This window comes from Danio rerio, chromosome 23, assembly GCF_052040795.2.
Source record: "Danio rerio strain M-AB ecotype USA chromosome 23, GRCz13ab, whole genome shotgun sequence".
NCBI lineage: Eukaryota > Metazoa > Chordata > Actinopteri > Cypriniformes > Danionidae > Danio > Danio rerio.
In genome coordinates, this window is record NC_141043.1 from 10,409,318 (window position 1) to 10,437,181 (window position 27,864).

Genomic DNA, 27,864 nt, shown 5'->3' on the forward strand with positions numbered 1-27,864 from the left:
TTTACAAACGGTATTGTTGGTAAACCAAATTAACATTTTAATAATTGGCAATAATATTACTCAAATTAATTTAAATACTGAATAAATATAAATGTACACACAATTGCACAAGTGAATAAATAGACTGAATGATTGGGTAAAAACCTACAGATTTCCACACACACACACACACACACACACACACACACACACACACACACACACACACACACACAGTTACAGCAAACCTTCCTAAGATGGCTTTTACTTAAGCTGAATTTACAGGACAAACACACACTGGAGTCAAAGTTTTCCGAGATAAAAGGACATTTGTCTCCTTGAAGACTTGTAATGCTATCTACAACCAGAAGATGTCGCTGTCAGCAAATAATAATATTATAAAAGATTATTATATAATATTATTAGAGCAGGTGATTTACTGTACTTTTTACTCAATTAATATTTCACAATGTCACCGTAATATTTACGCTATAATATTCCACACTGAATCAACTTTGTGATTCAGAATTTAAAATTTGTATTTTTTTTTTTTTTTGGAATAGATTGTTTGAGTATTCTGCTTAGGGAAAAAACTACAAGTTTACCTGGTGATGACACACTGTCTATATTTCTTACGTAAAAGGCAAAATTGTCTATTAAGAAGTAATGCACAAAAATATCAAATCATTTTTGCTTATTTACACAATTATAAAAAAAACACTGTTGTGTAACACACACACAACCCTATTTTTCCAAAATAAAATGATAATAAATTTTTTTTATTGTAATGCACTGTAACACTTCCAAAGTATTTCTCATTTCTATTAATTTAAAAACTGTAAACGCAGTAATAAAAACATGATAACATTAAAACACTGACCTTATTTCTATCGTTTCATTAATTCCTAATCAGATTCATTAAGGTTTTAGATGATAAAAATTATTAATTTCTGACTTTTGTGTAAAAAAGCGTTGTTCAGGTGCAAATGAACACAAATATTATATAGATTTTAAATTAATTAAAAGAGTTGAACCCTAAGTTTTCGACTACAACAACCTGCACTGTAAAAAGTGATTAGTTACTTTACATAAACGTAAATAAACCCATTGCCTTTAAAAGTGACAAGTTGACTATACTTAAAAATTAAATGTAAACTCATTGAAACTAGGAACTTAATTTTTTTCAGAATTATGTACACATTTATTTATTAATTTTAAGACAACATGTCGGCTTACTTTTTGTAAGTATTACAACCAATTGCTTTTTACAGCGTGCCATAACTTGGAAAGTTTCTTTTATCGCCTTCTACAACAATACTACTTTTTGAAATTCTCTTTTGAAATTCTGCACAAATATAAAAACCCTCAAAAACATTTATATTTAAATTGCATGTATTTACTAGACTCTTTTATACACAGGGTATAAAAAAACAGGAACATAAGCCAACAGAATTCAAAGTAAAATGCTGTTATTTTTCAGATTTTGAAAAAAAAATTTGAGTGTGTCCTTGTTTGTATTTGTTTTATACAATAATAATAATGATAAGGGTGATGATGTCAAGAGCATGTTTTGCATGTTTGAATGTGCTTCGAAAGTTGTTTTTAATATTAAAGTCATGTAAATAAAGGCTTTTAAATTTTCCCACAGCTTTTCAAGAGTCTGATGAGTTTTTTGATGATTAAAAGGAATCCCACATACAAAGCGCACCGATAAACAGAGTTTATACCCCTGTAGCATCCTGTGAATGTTTTTAGGTGCTATGAAAGTCGTTCGCTTTGAGGAACTGACCCTTGAACTTTTGTAAGAGAGTCTATTTATTCCTCTGCAGTTCAGTGTTTTCTTACACGCTGAAGCCAGAAGAAGAGGAATCTGCAAACACCTCGTCTATTTGATGTAACACCTGTGTGAGGAAAACACATGTAAGTGAACCAGCTCTCAGCTGAGCTTCTGCTGAAGACCAGATACTGCAGGCAAAAACATTGTTTCATGTACCGCTCAGTTTTGAAATTTTGGCATTTTTGGCCTTCCATAAAGGGTTTTTTATTTGAATACAAGAAAACATCCAAAATACCTTTTAAGTCTTACTTTTGTCACACTTTATCTGTTTGTATCTGATTATTTTTAACAGTAATTTTCTCAATTTGTTTTTCCTTCTGTGCCTAATCATAAATCTATACTTCAGCAACTCTTACATAAAGTTCACAGTTTAAATAATATATGTAATATACATACATTAAATATAAAATAATATATGCATTCTTTTTTATTCATAGATAATTTGCATAATTATATCTAACATTTATTAGTACTAATATTAGTTTTTTATTACTAAGACACACGAAAATATGAAACTTTAGCCCTGTGTGAAAAAGTGACCTGCCAACCTCTGTCACTCCTGTTCGCATTCAAGAAATCACTTTAATAGGACCTGCCTGACAAAGTGAAGAAGACCAAAAGATCCTCATTAAGATCCTACAAACGGAACCCAAATTACCACAAGAACACAGTGACAACTTATCCAAGATGTCACAAAAGATCCCACAACCGCATTCAAAAAACTGCAGGCCTCACTTACCTCACTTAAGGTGAGTGTTCATGACTCCACCATAAGAAAGAGATTGGGGCAAAGACGAGTTCCAAGACAAAAACCACTGCTGAGCAAAAAGAACATAAAGGCTTGTCTCAGTTTTGCTAGAAAATATCTTGGTGATCCCCAAAACTATTGGGAAAACTCACTGTAAACAAAAATATAAGTTTTGGAGGTCCAATTATGTTGTGCCATTATGTGTGTTGTAAAAGTAACACCGGGTTTAAAAAAAATAACATCATATCAAGAGTAAAAATTGGTGGTGGTAGTGTGATAGTCTGGCGCTGTTTTGCTGCTTCAGGACCTGGAAGATTGTGATGTTATGAATGGAACCATGAATTCTGCTGTGTACCAAAATATCCAGAAGGAGAATGTCTGCCCATCTGATCTCAAGCTGAAGCAAACTTGGTTTCTGCAGCAGGACAATGATTAAAAGCACACCAACAAGTCACCTTATTAAGTGCAGAAGAAAAACAAAATGAAAACTTTAGAGTGGCCTAGTCAAAGTCCTGAACAAAATCCAAATGAGATGCTGTGGCATGTCTTTCAAAGGTGGTTTATGCATGGAAACCCCCCAATATGGCTGAATTACCAGACAAAATGTCTCCACTGTGCTGTAAATAGCTTGAAAAAGCTGTAAAAAAAAAAAAAGCAGTGCTGTAAAAAAGCTTGAAAAAGCTTTATTGCAGTTGTTGCTTTAAAGGGTGGCTCAACCTAATTTTTTTAGTATTTGTTTATTACTAAAAAACAGAAATTCCAAAAATCCACACTGTAAAAACCTTTTGACATAATTTATTTGGATGAAATATTTTTAAAGTTCAAATGTGAACAAAACTTTTTAGAAAATGTTTAATATATTAATTGTATGCTTAATGTAATCAATCAGTCATCGAAGTTGGCAGTGAGTATTTTTAGTTAATATTTTAACCCCATTTCACAATTCTTCCTTCCTTTGTCTGAAACAACTGATTTTGTCAAATGTGTTCATTATACTTTATTTTATTTTAAATAATTTTCTTGAAATAAACTGATAATTAATAATTCAGAATTATTAGCCCCCCTGAATTATTAGACCCCCTGTTTATTTTTCCTCAATTTCTGTTTAAGAGAAAGAAGATTTTTTAACGCATTTTTTAAACATAATAGTTTTAATAACTCATCTCTAATAACAGTAAATTATATTTGACTGGATAATTTTCAAGACACTTCTATACAGCTTAAAGTGACATTTAAAGGCTTAACTAGGTTAATTAGGTTAACTAGGCAGGTTAGGGTAATTAGGCAAGTTATTGTATAACGATTGTTCTTTCAGTAGACTATCGGGTAAAAATATAGCTTAAAGGGGCTAATAATTTAGACTTTAAAATGGTTTTTAAAAAATTTAAAACTGCTTTTATTCTAGCTGAAATAAAACAAATAAGACCTTTTTCCAGAAGAAAAAAAAAACATTATCAGAAATGCTGTGAAAATTTCCTTGCTTTGTTAAACATCATTTGGAAAATATTTTTAAAAGGGGGGCTAATATTTTTTTACAGACTTTAACTGTATATTATTCTTCAATAAATTTTTAAAAAATTTAAAATCAGTTGACACCAAATTATACAATTTGTTGGGGCTGAAGAAAATCTTGCAGTGGAAAGACAATTGCATGATGACAAAATTATTATTTTTGAACTCTCCTTTTAATGAGCTTTCTACAAGCAGCTAATACTGATGTTTCTCATAGTCTCATTAATCTCTGACAAATAACAATGATTCATATTATGCGCAGTAATTTTACCGTAGGCCTATGTGGGAATCATCATCATGACACATTCACCCTGTGACAGCAGTGACTGTTCTTTTCTTCAGCTGATCTGCTCACTCTCTGCAGTTCAGCTTTGCTGGATGTCATCTCAAACGTCATGCAGTCCACCCACATTCTAGTAAACCGAACACAGAATATTACCCCATATTACACACTAATATAATCAACAAAGCTGTTTTTTTGTGTTAATCTGATTGGCTTTGGAGAGTAAAAGCACATTTTATTTTATTTTTTTTATGATTGTGTTCTAGTGTGTGGAAACAAAATTGAGTTCACAGTGTTTACAGCAGGCACTACGGAAGATTACAATTCGTTAAGGTTAGTGATGTCTAATTTTTACCTTAATCATCAATCATCACAATCTACTCTGATTTGACCTTACCATCTTTATATATATATATATATATATATATATATATATATATATATATATATATATATATATATATATATATATATATATATATATATATATATATATATATATATATATATATAGTATTACAAAAATATAATACAGTATTATTTATACAAACACATATATTGGTGTATATATATTTTTATATAGTTAAGTATAGTCCTATAAAACCATAAATAAATAAAAATGGAATCCCTCTCAAAAGGTTTCAGATTCTTCCTGATAGTTGTTTATTGACTTTTTATGGCAGTATCAATAAAATCATAAACTTCCTGGAAGTTCAACAGTCGCTGTTGTTGCTGAGGGATAAGAACAGACGGATCTTACTCGACGCCCAGGAAAATAAACTGTTTCAATGAGCTGTTGTTTTACTCGAGCAGAAAACGGGGGTCGTCCTCACCTGAATCACGTGACGGTGCGTGGAGGTGGGCGTGTCCTCGACTGTCACTCACCTGAGTGACCGTGAACAGCAGTGGTCGAGCAGCGCGGTCACGGAAGCGGACACGCGGATCAGGTGCACAGTCTGAAGGTGTTCATGGCTTCCCCTCTGAAAACGGGCTTCCACAGACTGGACATCCAGAAAACTACGTGGGATGTCCCTGACCGATACACCTCTCTCAAGCCTGTTGGGTCTGGAGCTTATGGGACAGTGTGGTGAGTGTATTTAAAAAGTGCATTTGTAAAGGAATTTCTTAAGCGTGATTTATACATGCATACTGTATATGACTATATATGTGTGTTATGAAGATTTATGGTAAGGGTAGAATTTTCATATTTAATAATCTAAGGAGCCTTGTTTTTCAATTACAAAGAAGATGTTGTGGTATGAAAATGTTCCATTAATGTTAATGACTCTTCATAAACCATCTTAGCCAATAAAGAATCTTTCTTTTTTAAGAGCATAGGCTGAATACTCTATTTTTATACATTCTGGAGGTGATTTGAAATATACAGCAGATAAATAAGGTTTATTTTAATTTGGGTTATTACTAGTGAACCAATAGCACTTTAAACAGCACTGGTTTAGTACTAATTGTGAAATTATCACAATGGTTTATTGTTCCAGCAGCACTATATAAGCTAGTTTAAGTTTAGTATGTACATATAAAGGTTCAGCGTATAATTGATTTGCTAGCCTGTATCTATGACTTGAGACTGAGCGAGCCTTAGGTGATATAAACATATGTGAATTCACATACCTGAGGGGCAGGTTTGAGCACGTTGGCTGATAACACAGAAATTCCTCAAAAAAATACTGTTTAAATCAATGGTTTTCTTCAGTTGTGTGTCTGGTAATGTAAGGTCTATTTGTGTTGGTTTTTCAAGTTTAAGCCTTTGTTAGAAATACTGGCAGAAGAACAGGTCATGGGCTTAAGCCTTTTTATGTAATGCAATGTTAACGGTTTTTATACAAGAATGTTGAATGCTTGATTTTATTGGTTGATGAATATTCTAAGGTTTGCAATAGAGTGCAACGGTCATGTTCAAGTGAAAACCCGTTGAAGAAACTGATTTTTAACAATAACTGATCACCTTTAAAGACAGACTTGTTAATCTATCAATCAATTGTTTATGCATTTGCTGAAACCATATAGCTATCTGTTCAGATTAATTCAGTGTTATATACCGTATGTAATAGTGTAACTACATTACGCGTAATGCTGTGCTGAAAATTCAACCAATTAGAATCAGACTGAGCAGATCTTTAGCTCCGCCCACTCTCATAAAGCACAATCCGCTTGTTAAGTGGTGACGTGTTGGTGACGAATGTACTGTAATACTGTTTCCGGGTCCAAGCCGCCACTCATTTGAATTGAGGAAATCTTCGTTTATGATCTTTTTATTCATATCACACATTAAGTTAATTTTATATAAAGTCATAGTGTGCACAACAATCTCTGGGCTTGCTGCATCACAAATACCAACATTTTAGCAATTTATAAAAAAAATGAATCACTTTTTGTCCATCGGATATTATGCATGGATATATATATATATTATGATCGTGATTTTCGAAAATATTACAGAGCTCTGTAAACGAGTCTCCCCATACACTTTGTTAGAGCGCTTGGGCCCAGAAGCCACTTCGCTTGACGTCACACTTAACAAGCGGATGAATGAGGTAATTAAGTCGGCATATTGGGCGCCACGATGACCGGCTCACAGCAAGACGTTGCTGGTTCGAACCCGGCTGGGTCAGTTGGCATTGCTGTGTGGAGTTTGCTGGGTTTCCTTCGGGTGCTCCGGTTTGCCCCAACGGTCCAAAGACATCCGGTATAAGGGAATTAGTCGTGAGGATGTGTGTGAATGCAAGAGCGTATGGGTGTTTCCTAGTTTTGGGTTGCGGCTGAAAGGACATCCGCTGTGTAAAATATATGCTGGATAAGATAGTGGTTCATTCCACTGTGGCGATCCCTGATTAAAGTTAGGTAGGTGTAAATCCCCAAAATTGAGTGCTGGCTAACAGGTTAATAAAGGGACTAAGCCGAAATAAAATGAATGAATGAATGAATGAGTATGCATATTTGCACTACATACAGTTAAAGTCAGAATTATTACCGTACCTGAATTATTAGCCCCCCTGTTTATTTTTTCCCCAGTTTCTGTTAAACGGAGAGGAGATTTTTCAACTTCTAAACATTATAGTTTTAATAACTCATTTCTAATAACTGATTTATTTTATCTTTGCCATGATGACAAATAATGTTTTATTTATATTTTTCAAGACACTTCTATACAGCTTAAAGTGACATTTAAAGGCTTAACTAGGTTAATTAGGGTAACTAGGCAGGTTAGGGTAATTAGGCAAGTCATTGTATAATGATGGTTGGTTTTGTGGAATAACAAAAAATATAGCTTAAAGGGTGTAATAATTTTGACCTTTAAATGTTTTTTTTTTAATTAAAAGCTGCTTTTATTCTAGCTGAAATAAATCAAATAAGACTTTCTCCAGAAGAAAAAATATTATCAGACACACTGTGAATATTTCCTTTGCTCTGTTAAACATCATTTGGGAAATATTTAAAAAGGAAAAGAAATTCAAAGGGGCTAATAATTCTGACTTCAACTGTATATTGTTTCTACAGGTAATTCAGTTGTATCATCTAGTGCTTCATAGAAATGTAGCTCTTTCCTTCATTAATATTGTTAAGTCTTGTGCCTTTGTCTTTTTTGTCTAATTTTCAATTATTTCTTTGCTTCAAACACAATTTTGTAATGTTATGAATTTCCTTGTAGCGGTTGGCTTGGTTTGTGGCTTATTAAATAATTTTTATGACTATTGAAAAATCCTCATGTGAAAAATGAATGGGAAATAACTCCCAGAACCAGGCAATAATGCAATGTTAGCATTTCAGATAAAGTTGAAGTTGCTGAAGTAGATCCAGGCAAGTCTTGTAGTACAATATCACCACATCAAACAATTTCAGCTATTTATACAGCAAAAGAACCAAAACATATAAAGACACTGCATTCAAAAAATCCAACCCAACTATGTGAAACCAAACCATCATTTTTGACCACAAATCTGCTTAAAACTAGCATATTTTAGAGTATTTCCATATATCAGTAAAAATAAAACACAGGATAAAATTACAAAATATATGCATGTTTTACCTTATTTATGGAAAGTACATAGATTCTTTCTTCGATTCAAACACACACAAACAACATAAACAGACACAGAAACGTGTTGTCAGCACTTCTCTGATGATTTTATCAGTTAAAAGGTTTCACAACTGTAGATTAAAGTTTTTGTCTTAAAGACAATAATAGCTATTTCAGCTATTGAGTCCATCTAGGAATTTGAACAGACATTTGTGGTCTAAAATGACCAATTTTGTGACAGATTTTCTCAAAACTAATGACATAATTTGCTTCCTTTCTTGTGTTTTGCTGTAAAAATACACAAAAATCATGTAAAATGTTTTTTTTTTATTCCCATTTGGACTCTTGAAGTAAAAATCTTGGAGTGACTAGTTATCTGTAAATGAATGAATTTGTAACGTGACGTGCTGGGGTCTAATAGAGTGTAATAAAAAATTGTGTGCAGTTTTGCAGTCGACCAGAAGACCAAGGAAAAGGTGGCCATTAAAAAGCTGTACAGACCATTCCAGTCTCTGATCCATGCTAAACGAGCCTATAGAGAACTCCGGCTGCTGCGTCACATCCAGCATGACAATGTAAGTCTCAAAATTCAAGGAGGAACGCAATAAACCTAGAGTAGAACTGGATGTTGTGTGCTCCTTTATTATTAACATTGTTACCGTATTCTCTTACTACGCTCTTTGTGACAGCCTCATCAATTATGAATGTATATTTCTCATTCAGACTAACAGCTTTAGAACTTGTTTTGTTTATATGTGTTTTTTTTCAAAGCATCATAACGCCTCTGTCAATAAAAAGAGAATGAAAAGATTTGGCTAAACTGTTGTTATGAAAGCCCCCACTTTATCTTCTCAAACCGGTTTCTGTGCTTGGTAAACAGTAGCCTGAATTAACTCACGCTGCTGTGTGTTAAACATGAGCGGCAAGAGGATCAAGAAAGATTTATGCAATACTTTATCCTCTTTTCAAATCCCAGACCAGTTCAGTCACTGGAATGTTAAATGATTTTGAGCAGTGTTTAGGTGCAGTTTACCAGGGCAAAGTTTGCGCTAATGATTTTTTGTTTTTGTTTTAAGCAACAACAAGAAGAGATTATGGTGACAAAAACAATGTGTACAATGTGTAAAACGTACAACATGAACACATGGATTTTTTACTGGTCCAGACATCCCCCTTTTTTTTAGTAAAATCAATAAGGTCAAAGATGTGATGTAGTATTTTGGTAAAGTGATTTTATACATAGACATTATTTTAAATGCAAGTGACATTTATTTTATAATATTATAAATAATTTAAATAAGTAAAATCAGGCAAAATAGGAACTTTATAATGGGTAATTTTTAGGGTTGGGCGATGTCGACCAATTTGGAATCGTATGATGTCTAATTTGAAACATCGAGCTGGATGATGACGGTGGCGGTGGCGGTCAATTGATTATTTATGAATAATTAATTAATTAATGATGACAATGCGGTGGCACAGTAGGTAGTGCTGTCACCTTACAGCAAGAAGGTCGCTCGTACAAGCCTCGGCTGGGTCAGTTGGAAATTCTGTGTTGAGTCTGCATGTTCTGCCCCTTGTTTATGTGGGTTTCTCCCACAAGTCCAAAGACATGCGGTACAGGTGAATTGGAAAAGCTAAGTTGTCCGTTGTGTATGAGTGTGAACGAGAATGCGAGAATGTATGGTTGTTTCCCAGTGATGGGGTGCAGCTGGAGGGGCATCCTCTGCGTAAAACATATGGATAAGTTAATGGTTCATTCCGCTGTGGCGACCCCAGATTAGTAAAGGGACTAGGCTAAAAAGAAAATGAATGAATGAATTAATTCATAACAAATTCATTATTAGTAGTCTACCGTTTCAACTACCTGACTCGCATGGTCTTTGTTTTACCCATAAACAAATCATAAATAAATAAAAATAAGTTTCACACAAATGACCACCTGTCAATCACTTTTTCTGCGTGATCTGTGTCGTTATAATGACGTCGACAAACTTGGATGGTAAAAAAGGTGCACAACCAACAGGAACCAACCAACAGTATCTGAGGTTTTGTCTAAAATTACTAAGTACAAGTGTGAAAGCGAAAGATTGAAGCAGATTGAAGCATGCTGTGACACGTTACCTGATAGATTCAAAAGACAGAGAAGTAGTTAGATAGAGACAAGATTAATTAAATATCCCATTTAACGACTGTAGTGAGACGCGATTCAGTGGTACATCCTTGATAAACTGTCCGACGTGCACTGCTCCTAAGGGATTTGTGCTCAAAGCACGCTGACTGCCTGAAGCTCAGACATGTGCATATGCTGCAGTGCATGCCAGAGTATGTGTGTGTGTGTGTGTGGTCTTGTGATGTGCATTTTCAGCGGTATAGTGTGGAAGGAGGCCTTTTCAGAAATGCTAGATAAAATGCCAGTGTGCTGTGGACGTGGAGCATTTTCATTTGTTTCATTTTAAAACTAAGACGTATTAGTGTAAATGGGGTCTGAGTGTGTATTTTTTGCAAGCGGGTTGCGATGGAGGCGGGGTGAAGGATTGCGATGCCGGCTCAGCATTGTGATGTCGACCCCACCCTAGTAATTTCTGTAAATCAATATGCATAATGGCCAGCATTTTTAGTTTAGAAAAATACATTACAATATTACAGTTACTGGACATTCTACCGTATGAAAAGATTGAAGTTGTAGTGCACTTTTATTCTTTAGCTGCTTGAAACCACAATTTTAGCTCTGACACATATACAGGGTCACCCAAAACTGAAAATTTCAACATCATTTACTCTCTCGTTCTAAACCTGTTTGAGTTTCTTTTTTCTGGTGAGCCCAAAAAGAAGATATTTGGAAGAATGTCGGTGTAACAAAGTTAGATGGCCACCTTGCCATTGGGAAAAAGGAGGTGGAGAACCGACAAACTTTTAAATAATTAATTAATTCATTTTCTTTTTTTAGCTTAGTCCCTTTATTAATCTGGAGTCGCCACAGAATGAACTGCCAACTTATCCAGAATACTGTATGTTTTACGCACCAGATGCCCTTTTAGCTGCAACCCATCACTGGGAAACATCCATGCACACTCATTCACACTCATAATACAGACAATTTAGCTTACCAGATTCCCCTACACCGCATGTCTTTGGACTTGTCAGGTAAACCGGAGTACCCGGAGGAAACCCACACGTACACGAGAAGAACATGCATACTCCACACAGACATGCCAACTGACCCAGCCGAGGCTCGATTTTTAAATAATTTATAATTACCAAAACTAAAACAAACGTATGGCAGCTCTTCACGGAGATTGCCGCCAAACTGAAAGCAAAAGTAAAACATAAAATGTTTCTCTTCTACTGTTTCTCCTCTTTTTATAATCCAGAGCTCCTCCGTTGGACTCGAGGCCGGTGCGCGACACACGTGGTTCACATTATCACTCAAGCACCAGCCTCATCCTGTTCCCACGGCTCTCGGCCGCGCCCACTCCCTACACTCAAACCTGTAAACATTGACTTCCATAGTATTTGTTTTTTCATATGTTAGCAAATAATAAATTATTATATTTTTGGGCTGAACTGTCCTTTAAAACTAATTTAGGTAAGTGAGGTTTGGTCATAAGACGATCTGAAGACTGGACACACTTCAAGAAGTAAATGGTGTAACATTTATATTATGGATCCTAATAATTTTTTACTACAGAGCCGCTGAGGCAGAGATACTGCTGCAATCTTGGGCCTCCAAGAAATACTATGCCACAGCCATATTACCCTGTAGCCCAAGACTGGTTACTCACTGAAGCTAAGCGGGGCTGAGCCTGGTCAGTACCTGGGAGAACACATGGGAAAACTAGGTTGCTGTTGGAAGTGGTGTTAGTGAGGCCAGCAGAGGTCGCTCAACCTGTGGTCAATACTTTCAGTGAGCGCTGTCTTTCGGATGAGACGTTAAACTGAGGTTCTGACTTTCTGTGGTTATTAAATTGACATGGCACTTCTTGTAAAGAGTGGAGGTGTAATTTGTAAGAGTAGAAGTGAATTTGGCCCTGTTGTTCTGGCCCTTACCCATCAAATCACCCCCATCCACCAAATTGGCTCTATGACTGTTTCTCCACCCCACCTATAACTGGTATATGGAAAGCGCACTGGCGCCATTGTCCTGTGACTGCTGCAGCATCATCCAAGTGGATCAGGCACACTGGTGGTGATGTGGTGAGACCCCCCCCCCTCCCCCTCACTTTATGGTTGTGAAGTACTTTGGGTGTATGGCCATGCATGACATATATGCTATATAAATACACATTACATTACAGTAAGAGGTTGTGCCCTGAGCTACTAGTGCCTCTCTTAGAATTGTCCTAACCATTTCCTGCTTAGTGGTGCCCCTGCCCTAAGGAGATTGTGGTACTGAAAAAAATGGGTAAGAAAAACACAATTAACACTTTTGTGTTTGCTCACAAAAGTTTGTATTGCTCTGAAGAATAGGAGATGCAAGAGAAAGCTGTCTAAAAGAGATGTGCCGGTTCTAACTACTGCAGAATTAAATGTGGGCCTTGACTTTTCTTTTTCTATCTGTTTGTCAGGAGCTCCACATAGTCAATATACATGGCTGCTATAGCCAAACCTTTGGTCATTTGTGCCAATTTCAAACATTCAGCAGAGAAAATCATGGGCTGTGTAGGAAGTATCATTGGGAGTTACATGTTGTGTAGCTGGCTATATATCTTATCAGTGAAGAGAAAGTGACATAAGTTTATCATTTCACCGCCTTCCGGGTGACCCGAAGGTCCGTTCTAAATGATTGGTGAAAATAAATGGGATATCTGAGCTCAGTTTCAGCTAAGTTAAGGGAAAGGGCATTAGTTAGTTAACGTTTACTTTCCTAAATACGTTTTAGATGCCATTTATCAAACTCGAGTTAATAAACTGACTCTTTCACTATATTACACTTGTCACAATACTGAATTAAAAGAAAAACATCAATTTCCCCTTAACGTTTAAGGCACTGCTGATAGTTTTCTTAAAACAGAAATGCTTGTGATTGGCCGAGAAGGTCATCAGTTCACCCTCCGCTGTTTACCGAGCACACACATAGACGAGCGATCCGCTTGATGACTGAACTGATCTTCAGGGCTGCTTCGCGCTTCAGTCTCCGTGTATCTGTGTTTGCACTGGGTGAAGAGCAGTAAACTGAGTGCAAACACAGATACACGGGCGCGAAGCAGCCGTGAAGATCAGTCTTGTCAGAGGACTGCAGTGTTTTATTGCTCACCGGGTTAGATAGGCTGAAGCAGGAAAGCGCCCCCACGGTGTTTAACTGCCATGAACTGAAGCCTAGGAGGACACTTAAGCGTATCACTGAAATTGTGATGTTGTTTGATGCTAAATTGCTTTAAATTGTTTAAAATAAACTAATTAAATGATATCAAAGTTATGTTTACACCATTTCTTCATTTTAAAAATCACAGCAACAGCTGGAGGTTTGTAGTACTCAGCATGTTACTGCAATGTTTACAGTGCTGATCCTGTAATTCCGGGTTTCTTCCCACCGCAGCCCCCCTTTGGTTCTTTTAAATGGCGGCCGCGTGAAATAAGCGTATTGTTCACTGATGAGTCCACCTTCACTGTCTTTCCCATATCTGGGAGAGTTACGTTGTGGAGAAGCCCCAAAGATTTGTACCACCCAGACTATTGCATGCCCAGAGTAAAGCATGAGAGCGAATCAGTGATAGTTTGGGCTGCAATATCATGTCATTCCCTATAGGCCCAATACTTGTGCTAGATGGTGCATCACTGTCAAGGACTGCCAAATCATTCTGGAGGACCATGTGTGGGTGCATGGTTCAAACATTGTATCCTGAATGTGGTGTTTATATCAGGATGATAATCCACCAATACACAGAGCAAGACTTGTAACAGAGTGGTTTGATGAACACAAAAGTGAAGTTCTCCCATGGCCTGCACAGTCATCAGTTCTAAATATTATTAAGCTACTTTAAGTTGTTTTGGAGAAGTCAGGAAATGTTTTCCTCCACCAGTACCACGTAGTGACCTGACCACGATTCTGCAAGAAGTATGGCTAAAAATCCCTATATGGTAATGACATCAGTTACCAGACACATCTCATACTGCTGATTGGCTGCAAGTGTTTTTTGGGACTTTTCACACTGTGGTCAAAAGAGTTGTTACATAACAAATAAAACATGGTCAATTTTGCCTGCTATATATTTTCATTACAGTAGACGCAGTAGCGTAATAAGAAAAGTAACAAACCATAGTATACGTGCCATTCAGTCTTTCAAAGCACTGCATAGGTTTCACGGCTTCCTTTGCTATTTTAATTTATTCTGAAATGATTTGTAATAAATTATCTTTAACATTTGATCAATTAATTTATTCCTGATTACAAACCTGTTCTTCTTCCTGTAGGTGATCTGCCTGCTTAATGTCTTCACCCCTGATTCTTCGCTGGAGAAATTTGATACGTTGTGAGTGTCAAGATGAACAGAATGCATTCCTGTGCAGAACTCTTGCGCTTGTCGTGACAGGCTGAAGGTCGCAATGCATGCATATGTGTGGATGTGTTCATGTTTGAGTGAGAGTATGCTCTATATAGGAACTTTGCATGGTGTGTGATTTTTCAGCCACAGTACATTTTAAAAAGTTACACTAAATGACAGTATTTTGAGCTACATTCTGTCATGTTTTTGCCCAGCTATATGGTGATGCCTTTTGTAGCTCAAGATCTTGGACACATAATGAAGAGGAAACAATTAACCAGCAATGTCATCACTTACTTGTTCTATCAGATACTGCGAGGACTAAAGGTCTGCCTTCTTCATGTTACTTCATACTTTTAATTTTTCCTGGACCTCCATTCTTAATGCTTTCAACACCAACTTGGCTGTGTAACACATTATTGATGATATTGATTGATGAATATTGAATATCAATCGATTTTTCCACATCAATGTTGATTTAAAGTAACTCATACTTCTTTTTGTAGTATATCCATTCTGCTGGGATCATTCATCGGGTATGTAGATTAAACAGTACCTATTTATACCCTACTTTTATTTTATTCATGAGGGAAAACCTATTACTCTATTATTAAAATTACATTGGCGAGGCAGTGGCGCAGTAGGTAGTGCTGTCGCCTCACAGTAAGAAGGTCGCTGGGTCACTGGTTTGAACCTCGGCTCAGTTGGCATTTCTGTGTGGAGTTTGCATGTTCTCCCTGCCTTTGCGTGAGTTTCTTCTGGGTGCTCCGGTGTCCCCCACAGTCTAAAGACATGTGGTACAGGTGAATTGGCTAGGCTAAATTGTCCGTAGTGTGTGAATGTGTGTGTGGATGTTTCTCAGAGATGGGTTGCGGCTGGAAGGGCATCTGCTGCGTAAAAAACTTGCTGGATAAGTTGGCGGTTCATTCTGCTGTGGCGACCCCGGATTAATAAAGGGACTAAGCCGACAAAAAAAAAAAATTAATGAATATTTATTAGAATTAATTAATTAAAGTTTTTTATTAATTAATTAAAAAATATAATTTTTTTATAATTATACGTTTTAACTACATTTTTAGTTCATGTAGTTTCCTTCTGTGATAGCAAAACTGAGTTTTTAGAGTTCTTTGGTAATCATTATAATGGGAAGGTTTGATGCATGATGTTCTCTTATTTTCTTTTTTCCCCCAATATTTTTATTGCATTTTTTCAGATTAATACAAACTTACAAATGTATATGAAAAATAGAAGTCCTATCAGCAAAGAGATGACCTCAAATACATAGCAATAAAAAACATGAAAACTGTAGAACTCTTAAATTTAAATTTAAATTTTTTCTACCCCTTTCTATGCACCATCCCTCCAATCTCCCACCCCTCCCTATTTTCTGAGGCCTTCAATAAGTATGTAACGGTAAATCAAGACAGTGATAAATAAATAATAAGGCAACTGAAAAAATTATAAATAAAATAAATACAAATAAATAAATAAATTAATATATGAGTAAATACAGAGGATGAAAATGTAAAATAAAAACTAGAAGTCTCTCTTTCTCCCTTTCGAAATTCTAGTCAGCAGTTCCTGAAATGTTAAGGTTCTCAATGACTGACAGTATGGGGCTCCATGTTTTGTTAAAGGAGTTCAGTGATCCTTTAAAACAATGTCTCAGTTTCTCAAGATAGATGCAATTAAGAACCTCTTTAACCCAGTGTTCTGATGATGGAGGGGACACATGTTTCCATTTGAGGAAAATTGCGCGCCTGGCGAGCAAGGTGGTGAAGGCAATGACGCGGCGTGATGTTTGTGTAGTTGGGGTTGGAAGGGCAGTCAGAGGGTCTGGAGTGATGATTATATGATGCTCTCTTATTTTGAGAGGGTGCTCACTGCAGAGCCATTTGAGGAGAGGTGAGCTCCAGAGAGGGGGAGCATGAGCTGTCGCTCCTCCTCCTGTAAGCTGTTTTAATGCGTACATCAACCCCACCCCTAACCCTACCCCCAGTGACATCACTCGTAGAAGAAGTGCAAAAAAGGTGGAGCTCAAGCATAAGCTCCCCCTTCGCTGGAGCTCACCTCTCCTCAAATGGCTCTGCAGCGAGCACCACTTGCTTATTTTCATCAATGATGAAAGTTGTGCTGCTCAACATTGTGGTTAAAACCACTAGCAACCAATTTATGCTTTCAAAAATGCAAAGGAGTTCTGTAGAAATGTGTTAGCCACACATGCTAATTCACGCTTACATCATGCCGGACTCGTTCATCATATTAATTTGTTGTTAATTTGTTTATCTTACCCCAAACTTTGGATAATAATGATTTTAAATGTTTTTAAACTTAAACTCAAACATTTGTGGCATTTTTACACCTTAACACTTCAGATTAACACCCAATTCTGCTTAATAATAGATAAGTGCTTAATCAGTTAAATCACTGAATTCTTCTTGCAGGATCTTAAGCCTAACAACCTTGCAGTGGATGAAAACTGTGAGTTAAAGGTAAAACAAGGCTAATATTACAAATAAAAAATGACAAAGAGATGAAAGGTTTATCATGAAACCTTCTGTCATCACTTGATCAGTTGCTTACAGTATTTAACTACGGTGTGGCCTGCTTTTTTACACTCTTTGCTAGATCCTGGACTTTGGACTGGCAAGACACACTGAAACTGAGATGACGGGCTACGTGGTGACACGCTGGTACAGAGCACCTGAAGTCATCTTCAACTGGATGCATTACACTCAAACAGGTGACCTTTGACCTTGTATTACTCACCTGTTCAAACACATGTAAGTAGTTTGTTGTATTATAAGATTGTGGATTATGGATATTTTTGTTGACTTTAGAAAGCCAACTATTGAAAGGGTTACTTTACCCCCCAAATTATTTGTTCAATCCCACATCTTTGGAATACAAATTAAGATATTTCAGATGAAATCAGAAAGCTCACTCATCATCTATCCTAGAGGGGATGTTAAAACAACAACATCAAGTTGAAAATGATGTCAAAAAACATGTGCATAATGATTTGATGTCACGATGATTTGACATCCACAGACTGATGTTCTTTTGACAACCAAAATTAGTTAACAAAAAAGTATTATATTGTAATAAAAGATGTATTCATCTAAAAGTGTCATTTCTAAATTAACTGTACACTGGATTTTGTAGTCTTACAATGCTTGTGAACTACTGTCCTTTTGACATCAAGGAGCCTGCTTAAAAAGTCAGCGATGGTACTGGGACATTTAAAAAAGTCCAGAAAAAACCCCAAAACATTGTCAAAGATTTCATGGGAGTTCTGTGGTTTACTTTTAATCATACAAAGCTCCAGGAACAATTTTTTGTTAAAATTATGTTTTCTAGTGTTTTCTGCATGTTTACGCAGGGGTGGATTAAGTGATGTAGGGGGCCTAAGCAACTTCAGCCATGGGGCCCCAAGTCCTGAAATGCATCATATTTATTTTGCTGTTATTTTATATATATCTTCTACTTTTTATCTTAATTAAAGCTTTACATTTTAAATAATTAGATTTCTTAAAATGAATTTACTAAAAATTATATATATATATTTTTTTATTTTTTTAAATTTGACTGCTGGACTGCTCCTTGTTTAGGGGTGGTGGAATATTTTCATAATATTAACATTACATAACATTACATAATAATAATACTAATAATAATAATACTAATATTTTTTGGTATATTAAATAATGTTTAATTATGTAATAATTTTATTTGTTTGACTCTCTTTATACAAAACATGATGTACACAATGTTATATAAAGTTTATAGGTATAATTTATACTTCTAGATATTTATGTCCTGGGGCCCTCAGGAGCCGCTTGCTTATTGGTTAAATCCGCCCCTAAGTTTACTACTCTTATATTATTATACCACTTGCATATGGTGCTGATGGCAACATGTCAAACTGCCCACATATACCAACATAGCCAATTTTCTGAATTACAAAAATCTGAAGACATATTAAACCTCTATTTAAAGGGATAGTTCTCCCAAAAGTGAAAACTCACTGGTTCAAAACCTGTTTGATTTTCTTCTGTTGAACACAACCGAAGATATACTGAAGAATATCTTGTGTTGTGTTCAACAGAAGAACGACATTTCCAAACATTCAGAACCACTTGAGCGTGAGTTATGAGAAAATGTACATTTTTAAGTGAACTAAAGATGTACTGCAGATGAGACAATGCTTTGAAAAATATGACATTTCTGAGATGTACCTGTGTTATCAGAATAGGTTGTCTATTCTGTCATAAGTTCTTTGTAGTTTTTGTCACTGTAGCCCTTTGTCACTGTGTTCTCTTTTCAGTCGATGTTTGGTCTGCTGGCTGCATCCTGGCTGAGATGATAACAGGAGAAGTGCTTTTCCCAGGCAGTGACAGTATCCTTCCTCTTGAGGGCACTTCTTAAATATATGTGTCAACAAAACACCATTCCTATTCCTTAATGCTATGTACAGGTATTGACCAGCTGAAGAAGATCCTCAATCTGACAGGGACACCAAACTCAACGCTGGTTCTGAAAATGCAAAGCAAAGATGTAGGAAAACACCACCAGCCAATTGTTTGTTTTATATATATATATATATATATATATATATATATATATATATATATATATATATATATATATATATATATATATATATTCTAGTCTTTTTATTGATTATTGTATTAATTTAATGGCAGGCGCAGTCGTATGTCCGCTCTCTTCCAGTCCAAAAGAAAAAGGCCTTCAAAGAGGTGTTTTCTGGAATGGATCCAAACGGTAAGGCTACAAATCTCAAATCGATTTCTGCTTTAAACCGTAATTATACATTAAAAGCTTTTATTATGGTGAGGAAATTCATGACATTTTAAATCAGGAAATACTGCCCTCTAGTGGTAGTCTCGATTATACTACAAAAATATTTCACATTTCGGTTTTTAAAAATCTGTTTGTCTCGCAAAAATGTAAATTCTTGGTTAATTTACTCACCATCAGGCCATACGAGTGGCTTTATTTCTTCAATGGAGCTTTTAAGCAAGACTTTGTGAAGCTACCAAAGTTTGGCTTATGTTGCACCGTAATTCAGCATTTATTTAACACGTGTTTCATTCACAGCCATCGATCTGTTGGAAGGTATGCTGGTTTTGGACCCAGAGGTGAGACTTTCTGCAAAAAATGGCCTTTCACATCCGTACCTCTCTGAGTTTCATGACCCTGAAAATGAGCCCGTGTCTCCTCCATATGATGATTCCTTTGAGAGTATGGATCTGGCTGTCAGCGAATGGAAAAGTAAGCATACATACGTTTACATAGATATACAATACACACATATAAAACTGAGAATAACGTGATTAGCCCTCTTGTGAAATTGACATTTTTACGTGATGTTTAACAGCACATTTATAGTATTTTCTTTTATATTTGTCTGCAGAAAGTATTTCTTTCAGTTTGGCTTGGAACAGAAATCACCATTGTCCAATGACTTTCCTAATTAGCCTAACTTGTTTAGTTAACCTAATTATACCAGATTCGCTTTTCAATTATATTTTAAGCTGAATATTAGTAAATAACAAGTTAATATGATGTACTGTTCTCATAACTGATGACAAAAGAAATTCATTATAAGAAATTAGTGTTGGAATAATCTTCTCTCTGTTTCCCAGTATTGGGTTACTGCTGGAAGGGCATCCGTTGTGTAAAACATATGCTGGAATAATTGGTGGTTCATACCGCTTTAATGATCCCTGATAAATAAGGGACTAAGCTGAAGGAAAATTATTGAATGAATAATATTCTCTCTATTAAAGAGCAATTGGGACTTATATATATAAAAAAGAACACAAATTTCACAGGAGGGCTGATTATTTTGCCTTCAATTGTACAAATATTAATCTTCGTACTCTAACATCCTGTTAAATCTGTTCAGAAACATGTATACATTCTTATGTAAGTTTGACTTATCTGTCTTGACATGTCTTTCAGGTCTTATCCACATGGAAATCATGACATTTGACCCCAACAACCCCAGAGTGACTGCAATGTAATACCTTATTTTCACATTGGGAGAACAACACATACTCCAAACAGACTCTGGAAAACTGTCTGCTTGCTAAGATGTGATATATTGGAAAAAACCCCAGCTCCAAGTCATTTTTGTTGAGATTACTGTCACAACAACTATTTTTAAGCAGTGTTTGTTAATATTACACATTTAGAAGAAGGCTAAAGTGTAGAGTTTGACCGTTTTTGATACTACGCAGATTCTAAATGGTGCTGCAAGAGTAGGGGTTGGTGAGGGGGACTATTTTCAGGTGCTGCATAATATCATTGTGCCTGCTTCAGCCATGGTACTGCAGCAAAGTTCCTTGATTATTACGCCAGAATTAGATTGTATTTCTCAGCAAAATCAACCTAGAAAATAACAACTTATCATTTTTCGATGGCTTTTTTGTGGTCTCTATGTACATTTTATCTCCATGTATGTCATTTGTTTAGAATGAGATTTGGATATGTTGTTGCTTTTTTGATAGTATTACAACACACTGTGAGTATATATATATATATATATATATATATATATATATATATATATATATATATATATATATATATATATATATATATATATAGTACATCTTATCATTTTCCTTTGGATCTTATACAGTAAAGTGTTTGATAAACTGTTTCACGGCATCAGACTTAATAAGCAGTTTACTTTTTACAGTTTTTCTGAATTGCTTTGGCTCTAATTTTGATTGATATTTTTATTTTTCAAAACAGTAAATTTTAAATCTCTGCACAATTAGCTTATTGTTCACTTCAGTGTGGCATTTCATATTGATTTAAGCAAATTGCAAATGCTTTGGCACATGTGTGCAAACAAAAAAAAAATTTGCAAATGGCTTGTTGATCAAAACTAATGAGCCAATTCTCATTTAAACTGTCAAACTCTTCACAACTTCTCAATAATTTTTCATCGTTCATCGTCACACTCAAAACTATTTATTCAATTATCAAACATTTGTATATGCACATAGGGCGACACAGTGGCGCAGTGGGTAGCACGTTCGCCTCACAGCAAGAAGCTCGCTGGGTTGCTGGTTCGATCCTCGGCTCAGTTGGCGTTTCTGTGTGGAGTTTGCATGTCTCCCTGCGTTCGCATGGGTTTCCTCCGGTTTCCCCCACAGTCCAAAGACATGCAGTACAGGTGAATTGGGTAGGCTAAATTATCTGTTGTGTATGAGTGTGTATGTGTGGATGTTTCCCAGAGATGGGTTGCGGCGTGAAAACTTGCTTGATAAGTTGGCGGTTCATTCTGCTGTGGCGACCCTAGATTAATAAAGGGACTAAGCCAACGAGAAAATGAATGAATGAATGTATATGCACATTGTTGGAATATCTAGTCAATTCCATGTTCAATAAAAAAGGCAAAAAAAATCGTAGTAATTTATCGGATACAAATGAATAATTTGATTCACAGATCGATTCTGTTATCCTCAATGTAATGCAAAAGTTACATTCAGGAGGTGCATAGCAATTTTCATTTTCTGATTAGCGCATTTATAGTGAAATTCACTTGTCAATCATTCTCCAGTCCACCATTGGCTGCACCCATACATTCGTCCTCTTTTTCTACGAATTCTCTGCACAACATTAAAAGCATAAGACTTTCTCAACTGCACATATTCTGTGTTCAGTTTCAACACATCTCTGCTTACAGGACATTCAGCTGCAGAGCTCAAGTTAATTTTAGACAATTAGGTTTTTGCATTTCTATCAGTTTCATCTATTTCTGCAAAAATGCTTCTTTAGTATGCAAAGCATATCACTCTCAACATAAGAAGTTCAGTTTATATATCACCTTTAAACAACACAAATACAGTTAATGAAAAAAAGAGACAAAAATCATTGAAAATATATTCCTTTTTTCACATAATATGTTTACACCATAAATTTTTGAGATTGACATTGTTTGTAATGTCTGCTAAATTGGCAAATTACCTCTACTTGCAGTACCTTGCGTTATCTATTTATCATATATGGTACAAAACTACTTATATGTATATATATTATAGGTGGGCATAGATTCATTTTTTAATCTAGATTAATCTCAGAATTAATCTATATTAATCTAGATTAAAATGGCTCATTTGAATTCTGCTGAAGGCATTCAGAATATGTGTGCTACCCAAATAATAAGTCTTTGAGAACGGATTTCTCAAGCCAGCATCACAGTGCATCACAATGTGATGCAAATACATTTGATGTTTTGTTGGCCTTGGCCAAATTACTGACACATTAACTAGACTTTGAAGCATTTTTGGGTTTTAATTGAGTAACTATATTTTGCAGACATTCAATAAAGGTCTGAAGGTCCAACAAACAGTTTTGATATTTGCACTCAGAGTTTAGAGAATGTTAAGTCTGTTTTGAAAAATGTGCCAAAGCAATTGAGAAAAACTGTAATCCAATGCCATTGGCTGGATAAAACATTTAAAGGGATAGTTTAACCCAGAATGAAAATTTGCTGTTAATTTACTCTCCCTCAGATCACATCAAGATGTAAGTGACTTTTATTATAATTTTTTAAAATTATAATTTTATTTAGCTCAAACTGTTCTCCATGATAATTCGTAAAAAGCATATTGTTATTTTGAAGTGTGACCACTACCCCTAAATTAACAGCAACTTTTCATTCAATTTTATCACATTTTCATCATTAAGTAATGTTAACTAGCTATCTTCAAAGAAAGATGTTATATACCATGTAAACGTGTGAAACTTGTCTGTTTGTTAACCAACTTTTTAAAAGAATTTTAAAGCATAAATATTTGAATGTAATAAAATGAAGTTTTGTGTTCATAACTTTGTTCTTTGTTACATATTTCTGTTACATATTTTAAATGGAGATGGATGGATGGATGGATGGATGGATGGATGGATAGATGATAGATAGATAGATAGATAGATAGATAGATAGATAGATAGATAGATAGATAGATAGATAGATAGATAGATAGATAGATAGATAGATAGATAGATAGATAGATAGATAGACAGATACGTTTTAAATTAATTGTTTAGGCTATAGTTTGAAATAATCATCTAGACGTCCACCCCTGTACCGTTAGGGGGCGGCAATATGTAGTAGATCAAACTAGTTATCTTACAGTTTTTCTCAGTCGCTTTGGTGCATTTTCACAACACCTGTGCATTTTTGCACAACATTTAATGACTTTCTCAAAACAATTAGTACAAACGGCAAAACCTAGCTGATAACCTGCAAAAGCATGTCACATACTCAAAATGGATAGTTCATTCCTCAAAAGCAATTATTCATGTCAATCAAAGTGTCAGTGTCATGAAAATGAAAAGTCCTGACACCATTGTTTATGAACAAGACAGTCAAATGGCTTAGTCATGTTTTCATTAAGACAGTTTACTCTCTACATTTTTTCAATGCAAAAAAAGTCTAATTCTGGTGACACGTCCTGAAAATGCTCAAGACAGCACTTGATACTATTTGCACAGCCATTTGTAAAGTTAGACATCACTGCATTAGTAAGGTATCTAAGTATGTATCAGAGGTGGGACCAAGTCATTGTTTGGCAAGTCACAAGTAAGTCTCAATTCATTGCCCTCAAGTCCCGAGTCAAGTCCCGAGTCAAGACAGGCAAGTCCCGAGTCAAGTCCCGAGTCAAAGGCAACAAGTCTCAAGTCAAGTCCAAAGTCCTGCAGTTTGATTTTCGAGTCTTTTCGAGTCTTTTTAACAGAAAAATAAAATATATACAGATTAGGTATGGTTGTAAGATCTGTATTAATTAAACAAACCTTTTTTATTAAAGAACATTGCTCAGATATATAAAAATACAAATGCAATTTTCTGAAAAAGTACTGAACAGTGCTGCGTCTCGTCTCCACAGCATAATGCACAAGAACGAGTTCCACCAAAAAAAGACTCCATTTTGCCTCACATCACACAGAAATTGCAGGTCTACTGCTGTCTAATTCATTAAGTTTAGTTGTGCTATGTTATGTCTTCGGTGATCAACTTGTGATTAACCAAAATTACATAACCTCAATGTGGTAGCAGTAGACCAACTCCTGTATATGCTGCAAAGTTAAATTGAGTGAAATTGGAATTTTGTCAATTGAATCTCGTGTGTGCTGAAGAGATGGAGTTGCAAATCTGTCTAGCAGCAATGTAAAATGGTAGCACATATTGTTAATGAAGTAGGCTACTTCATACAAACAATAAAGTTGTTTTCTTCACATAACGTTGAAGAGCTTTGCTCTCTACCTTGTGTGATGCTCGTGCACGGATTTCCTCTGTTTGTGGACAAAACTGATTGCGAGTTCTCAAATTTTCTCTCGCTCTCAAATATGCACTGCTCACACACAAATTTTCTTGAGCGCTCTCAGAGATTATATGCAAACTCACAATTTGTGTCGTGTTCCCTCTTCCTTTCATGCTTTTTGATATGATTCATATTGCTGCACTGTTTAATAACAATAACCAAAATACTAAAATAGACTTATACATGTATATTAAATGTTTAATCTAATAAACCATAACATTTTTGGTTGTTTTATATGATGAGATATTTTCAGTTTCAAACACTTAAAGACAGAGAATAGACCAGTGGTGCCCCCCTGAAAATTTGCTTAAGGGGGGCCAGAAGAGGCCAGCTACGTCAGTGGCACCAATCAATCCACAATAATTTAGTGGCTGCTATTTATTTATTGAAATATTGCATTGTATTGCATTTATGTAAGTAGATTTAAATAAATAATGTCAACAGCAAAATCATATCGGGTTGGCCACAGGGGTGGCTAGAGTTTACACAGGGGTAACACCCCTTGTAAAGGGGTTTACACCACTATAAGGCACCCCTGGAATAGATGTTGGATGTAAAGAATACATTTTATTTTAAAAGCATTTAAACAAAAACTAATGCAAGCAGAAATGTAACTGTGATAAAAATAAGGAAACACTTGATAAGGTATTATAGCCTACTGTACTATTCACTCTTCAAATAAATCTCACTATCAATCTCATTTTATTATGGCAGCTAAAATAAAGTAAACTAGTGTCTGCTGGCTTCCACTTTGCTGATGAGATTGTGGAGGACATTTTCCATGTCATCCTCTTCATTTTGAGGAAAGCTGTTCCACAGGGCCCCTAAACACGTATATTGACATGTACTGTGTTTTGAACAGTAGCCTACTACAGTAAAGAACTTCAATTGATCAGTTGTGGTAATACTATAGTTGCTATGGTAACACAAGTGTAATATAAACAAATTACCCAGTGCTGTATTATTTTACAATATAGGGTATTTTATACTACAAATCACTACACTTTACTGTAGTTAAAACTACACTTTGTATTATTTTATCTGTTCACTTTTAGTAATACTACTGTATTATGAAGCATTAATTAACAAGTCGTAAATAATACTAGCCTAAAACATAAGTATAATACAAGTATACAACAAGTATAATACTCAAAAACACTAGAATTTATTAGAGAATTTACCTTAACCTTTTAGTTTTTTGTGTATTGTTAATAAATAGTAAAGCAAGAAAGAAACCATATCAACATTCTTGGAATAACCCTTCGCTAAGCCTCGCCCTCCTTAGTTACTGTTGCTACGCCTGTCAAGCTTTCATGCCTGGCACATCTATTACAGTGTGATTGCGCTGGTGTCAGACATTCCCAAGGATTTAATTAGTCATTTTTGGCAAACAGGTGAGATATCTGAGAAAGCCAGACAAAAGAGGACTGCAGTATACATTACAGGGGTATATTCACAACATAATAGCAACTGATTAGAAAATAATTTTATCAAAATTGAAGCAAGGTTAGCCTAGCAACCTCATACGCTGAACATTCAACAGCATAGTTCATGCACAGCAGGAGAGGTGAAATTATAAAATAATCTAATAACCTAAGAAACTGATGGATTTGTGCCGAATATTAGCATCATTGACCCATAACAGTGTACAGTACCTATTACTGTCAGCATGTTTGTGTGCTCTTTATCCAGTTTTTATTCAAATTTGCAGTTAAGTGGAAAAAAAAAATTGAAATGCACATTAAAGTATAAATAACAGAAGTGAACAAATAGATTTTTCCTACCAGCAAATATTAGTGTATGTATTTATATGCGTTACAATAGCGAGGTTTTAAACTAAGCAGTGCTCACAGGGTTCAACGCTAAGGATTTTTTCTACTGGCCCGATCGGGCCAGTGGTTCTGATTTTTACTTGCCCAGCCCAAATTTTCACTGGCCCCACCAAAAAAAAAAAGAAGTTAATCGCTATTTGAATGTGCGTGTGTGTGTGTGTATACACACACACACACACACACACACACACACAGTTGATTTCAGAATTATTAGGCCCCATAAATTATTAGCACCCCTGTTTATTTTTTCCCCAATTTCTATTTAACAGAGAACAGGTTTTCTCAGCACATTTCTAAACATAATAGTTTTAATAACTCATCTCTAATAACTGATTTATTTTATCTTTGTCATGATGACAGTAAATAATATTTTACTAGATATTCTTCAAGACACTTCTATACAGCTTAAAGTGACATTTACAGGCTTAACTTGGGTAATTAGGTTAACTAGGCAGGTTAGGGTAATTAGGCTAGTTATTGTATAATGATGGTTTGTTCTGTAGACAGTCTGAAAAACAATTAGCTTAGGAGGCTAATAAATTTTACCTTAAAATGGTTAAAAAAATGTTTTTATTCCAGCCAAAATAAAACAAATAAGATTTTGTTCAGAGGAAAAAATATTATCAGACAAAATATCAACATTTCTTTGCTTTATTAAACATCATTTAGGAAATATTTTAAAAAGAAAAAACAAAAAAAACAAAAGGGGGTTAATAAATCTGTATATATATTTACGGTAATTTTTAAAATGTTTAAGGAAAACTATTCAGTTCATCAAGGCTATA

General features: G+C 35.2%; 1 protein-coding gene and 2 long non-coding RNA genes across 9 annotated transcripts in view; 2 read left to right on the forward strand and 1 right to left on the reverse strand.

Moving 5' to 3' along the window:
- The window catches only part of LOC147838166 (uncharacterized), a 148,051-nt gene extending 120,267 nt beyond the window's left edge, over positions 1 to 27,784 (forward strand). The window contains exon 3 of the long non-coding RNA XR_015523258.1: positions 24,475 to 27,784. This is a non-coding gene — a long non-coding RNA (uncharacterized LOC147838166). The remainder of the gene's footprint in view (positions 1 to 24,474) is intronic.
- LOC141380646 (uncharacterized) lies at positions 536 to 6,107 on the reverse strand. 6 transcript variants are annotated; one of them, XR_015523262.1, is made up of 6 exons: positions 5,992 to 6,107; positions 5,193 to 5,430; positions 4,348 to 4,489; positions 2,920 to 3,019; positions 2,556 to 2,634; positions 536 to 1,880 (listed from the first exon to the last, which is right to left on the reverse strand). It is a non-coding gene; the product is annotated as an uncharacterized LOC141380646 (long non-coding RNA). The 6 variants fall into 6 exon arrangements; XR_015523264.1 differs by lacking the exon at positions 2,920 to 3,019 and having other exon boundaries at positions 5,245 to 5,430; XR_015523259.1 differs by lacking the exon at positions 2,920 to 3,019.
- On the forward strand, positions 5,267 to 21,592 carry zgc:171775. 2 transcript variants are annotated; one of them, NM_001111167.1, is given in 12 exon segments: positions 5,267 to 5,446; positions 8,844 to 8,973; positions 14,813 to 14,871; positions 15,099 to 15,210; positions 15,390 to 15,419; positions 17,328 to 17,375; positions 17,512 to 17,626; positions 19,211 to 19,282; positions 19,361 to 19,440; positions 19,590 to 19,668; positions 20,005 to 20,178; positions 20,872 to 21,592. In NM_001111167.1, coding segments are annotated over 12 exon segments (1,080 nt in total). In that variant the 5' UTR covers positions 5,267 to 5,327; the 3' UTR covers positions 20,934 to 21,592.
- Positions 27,785 to 27,864: the final 80 nt, after the last annotated feature.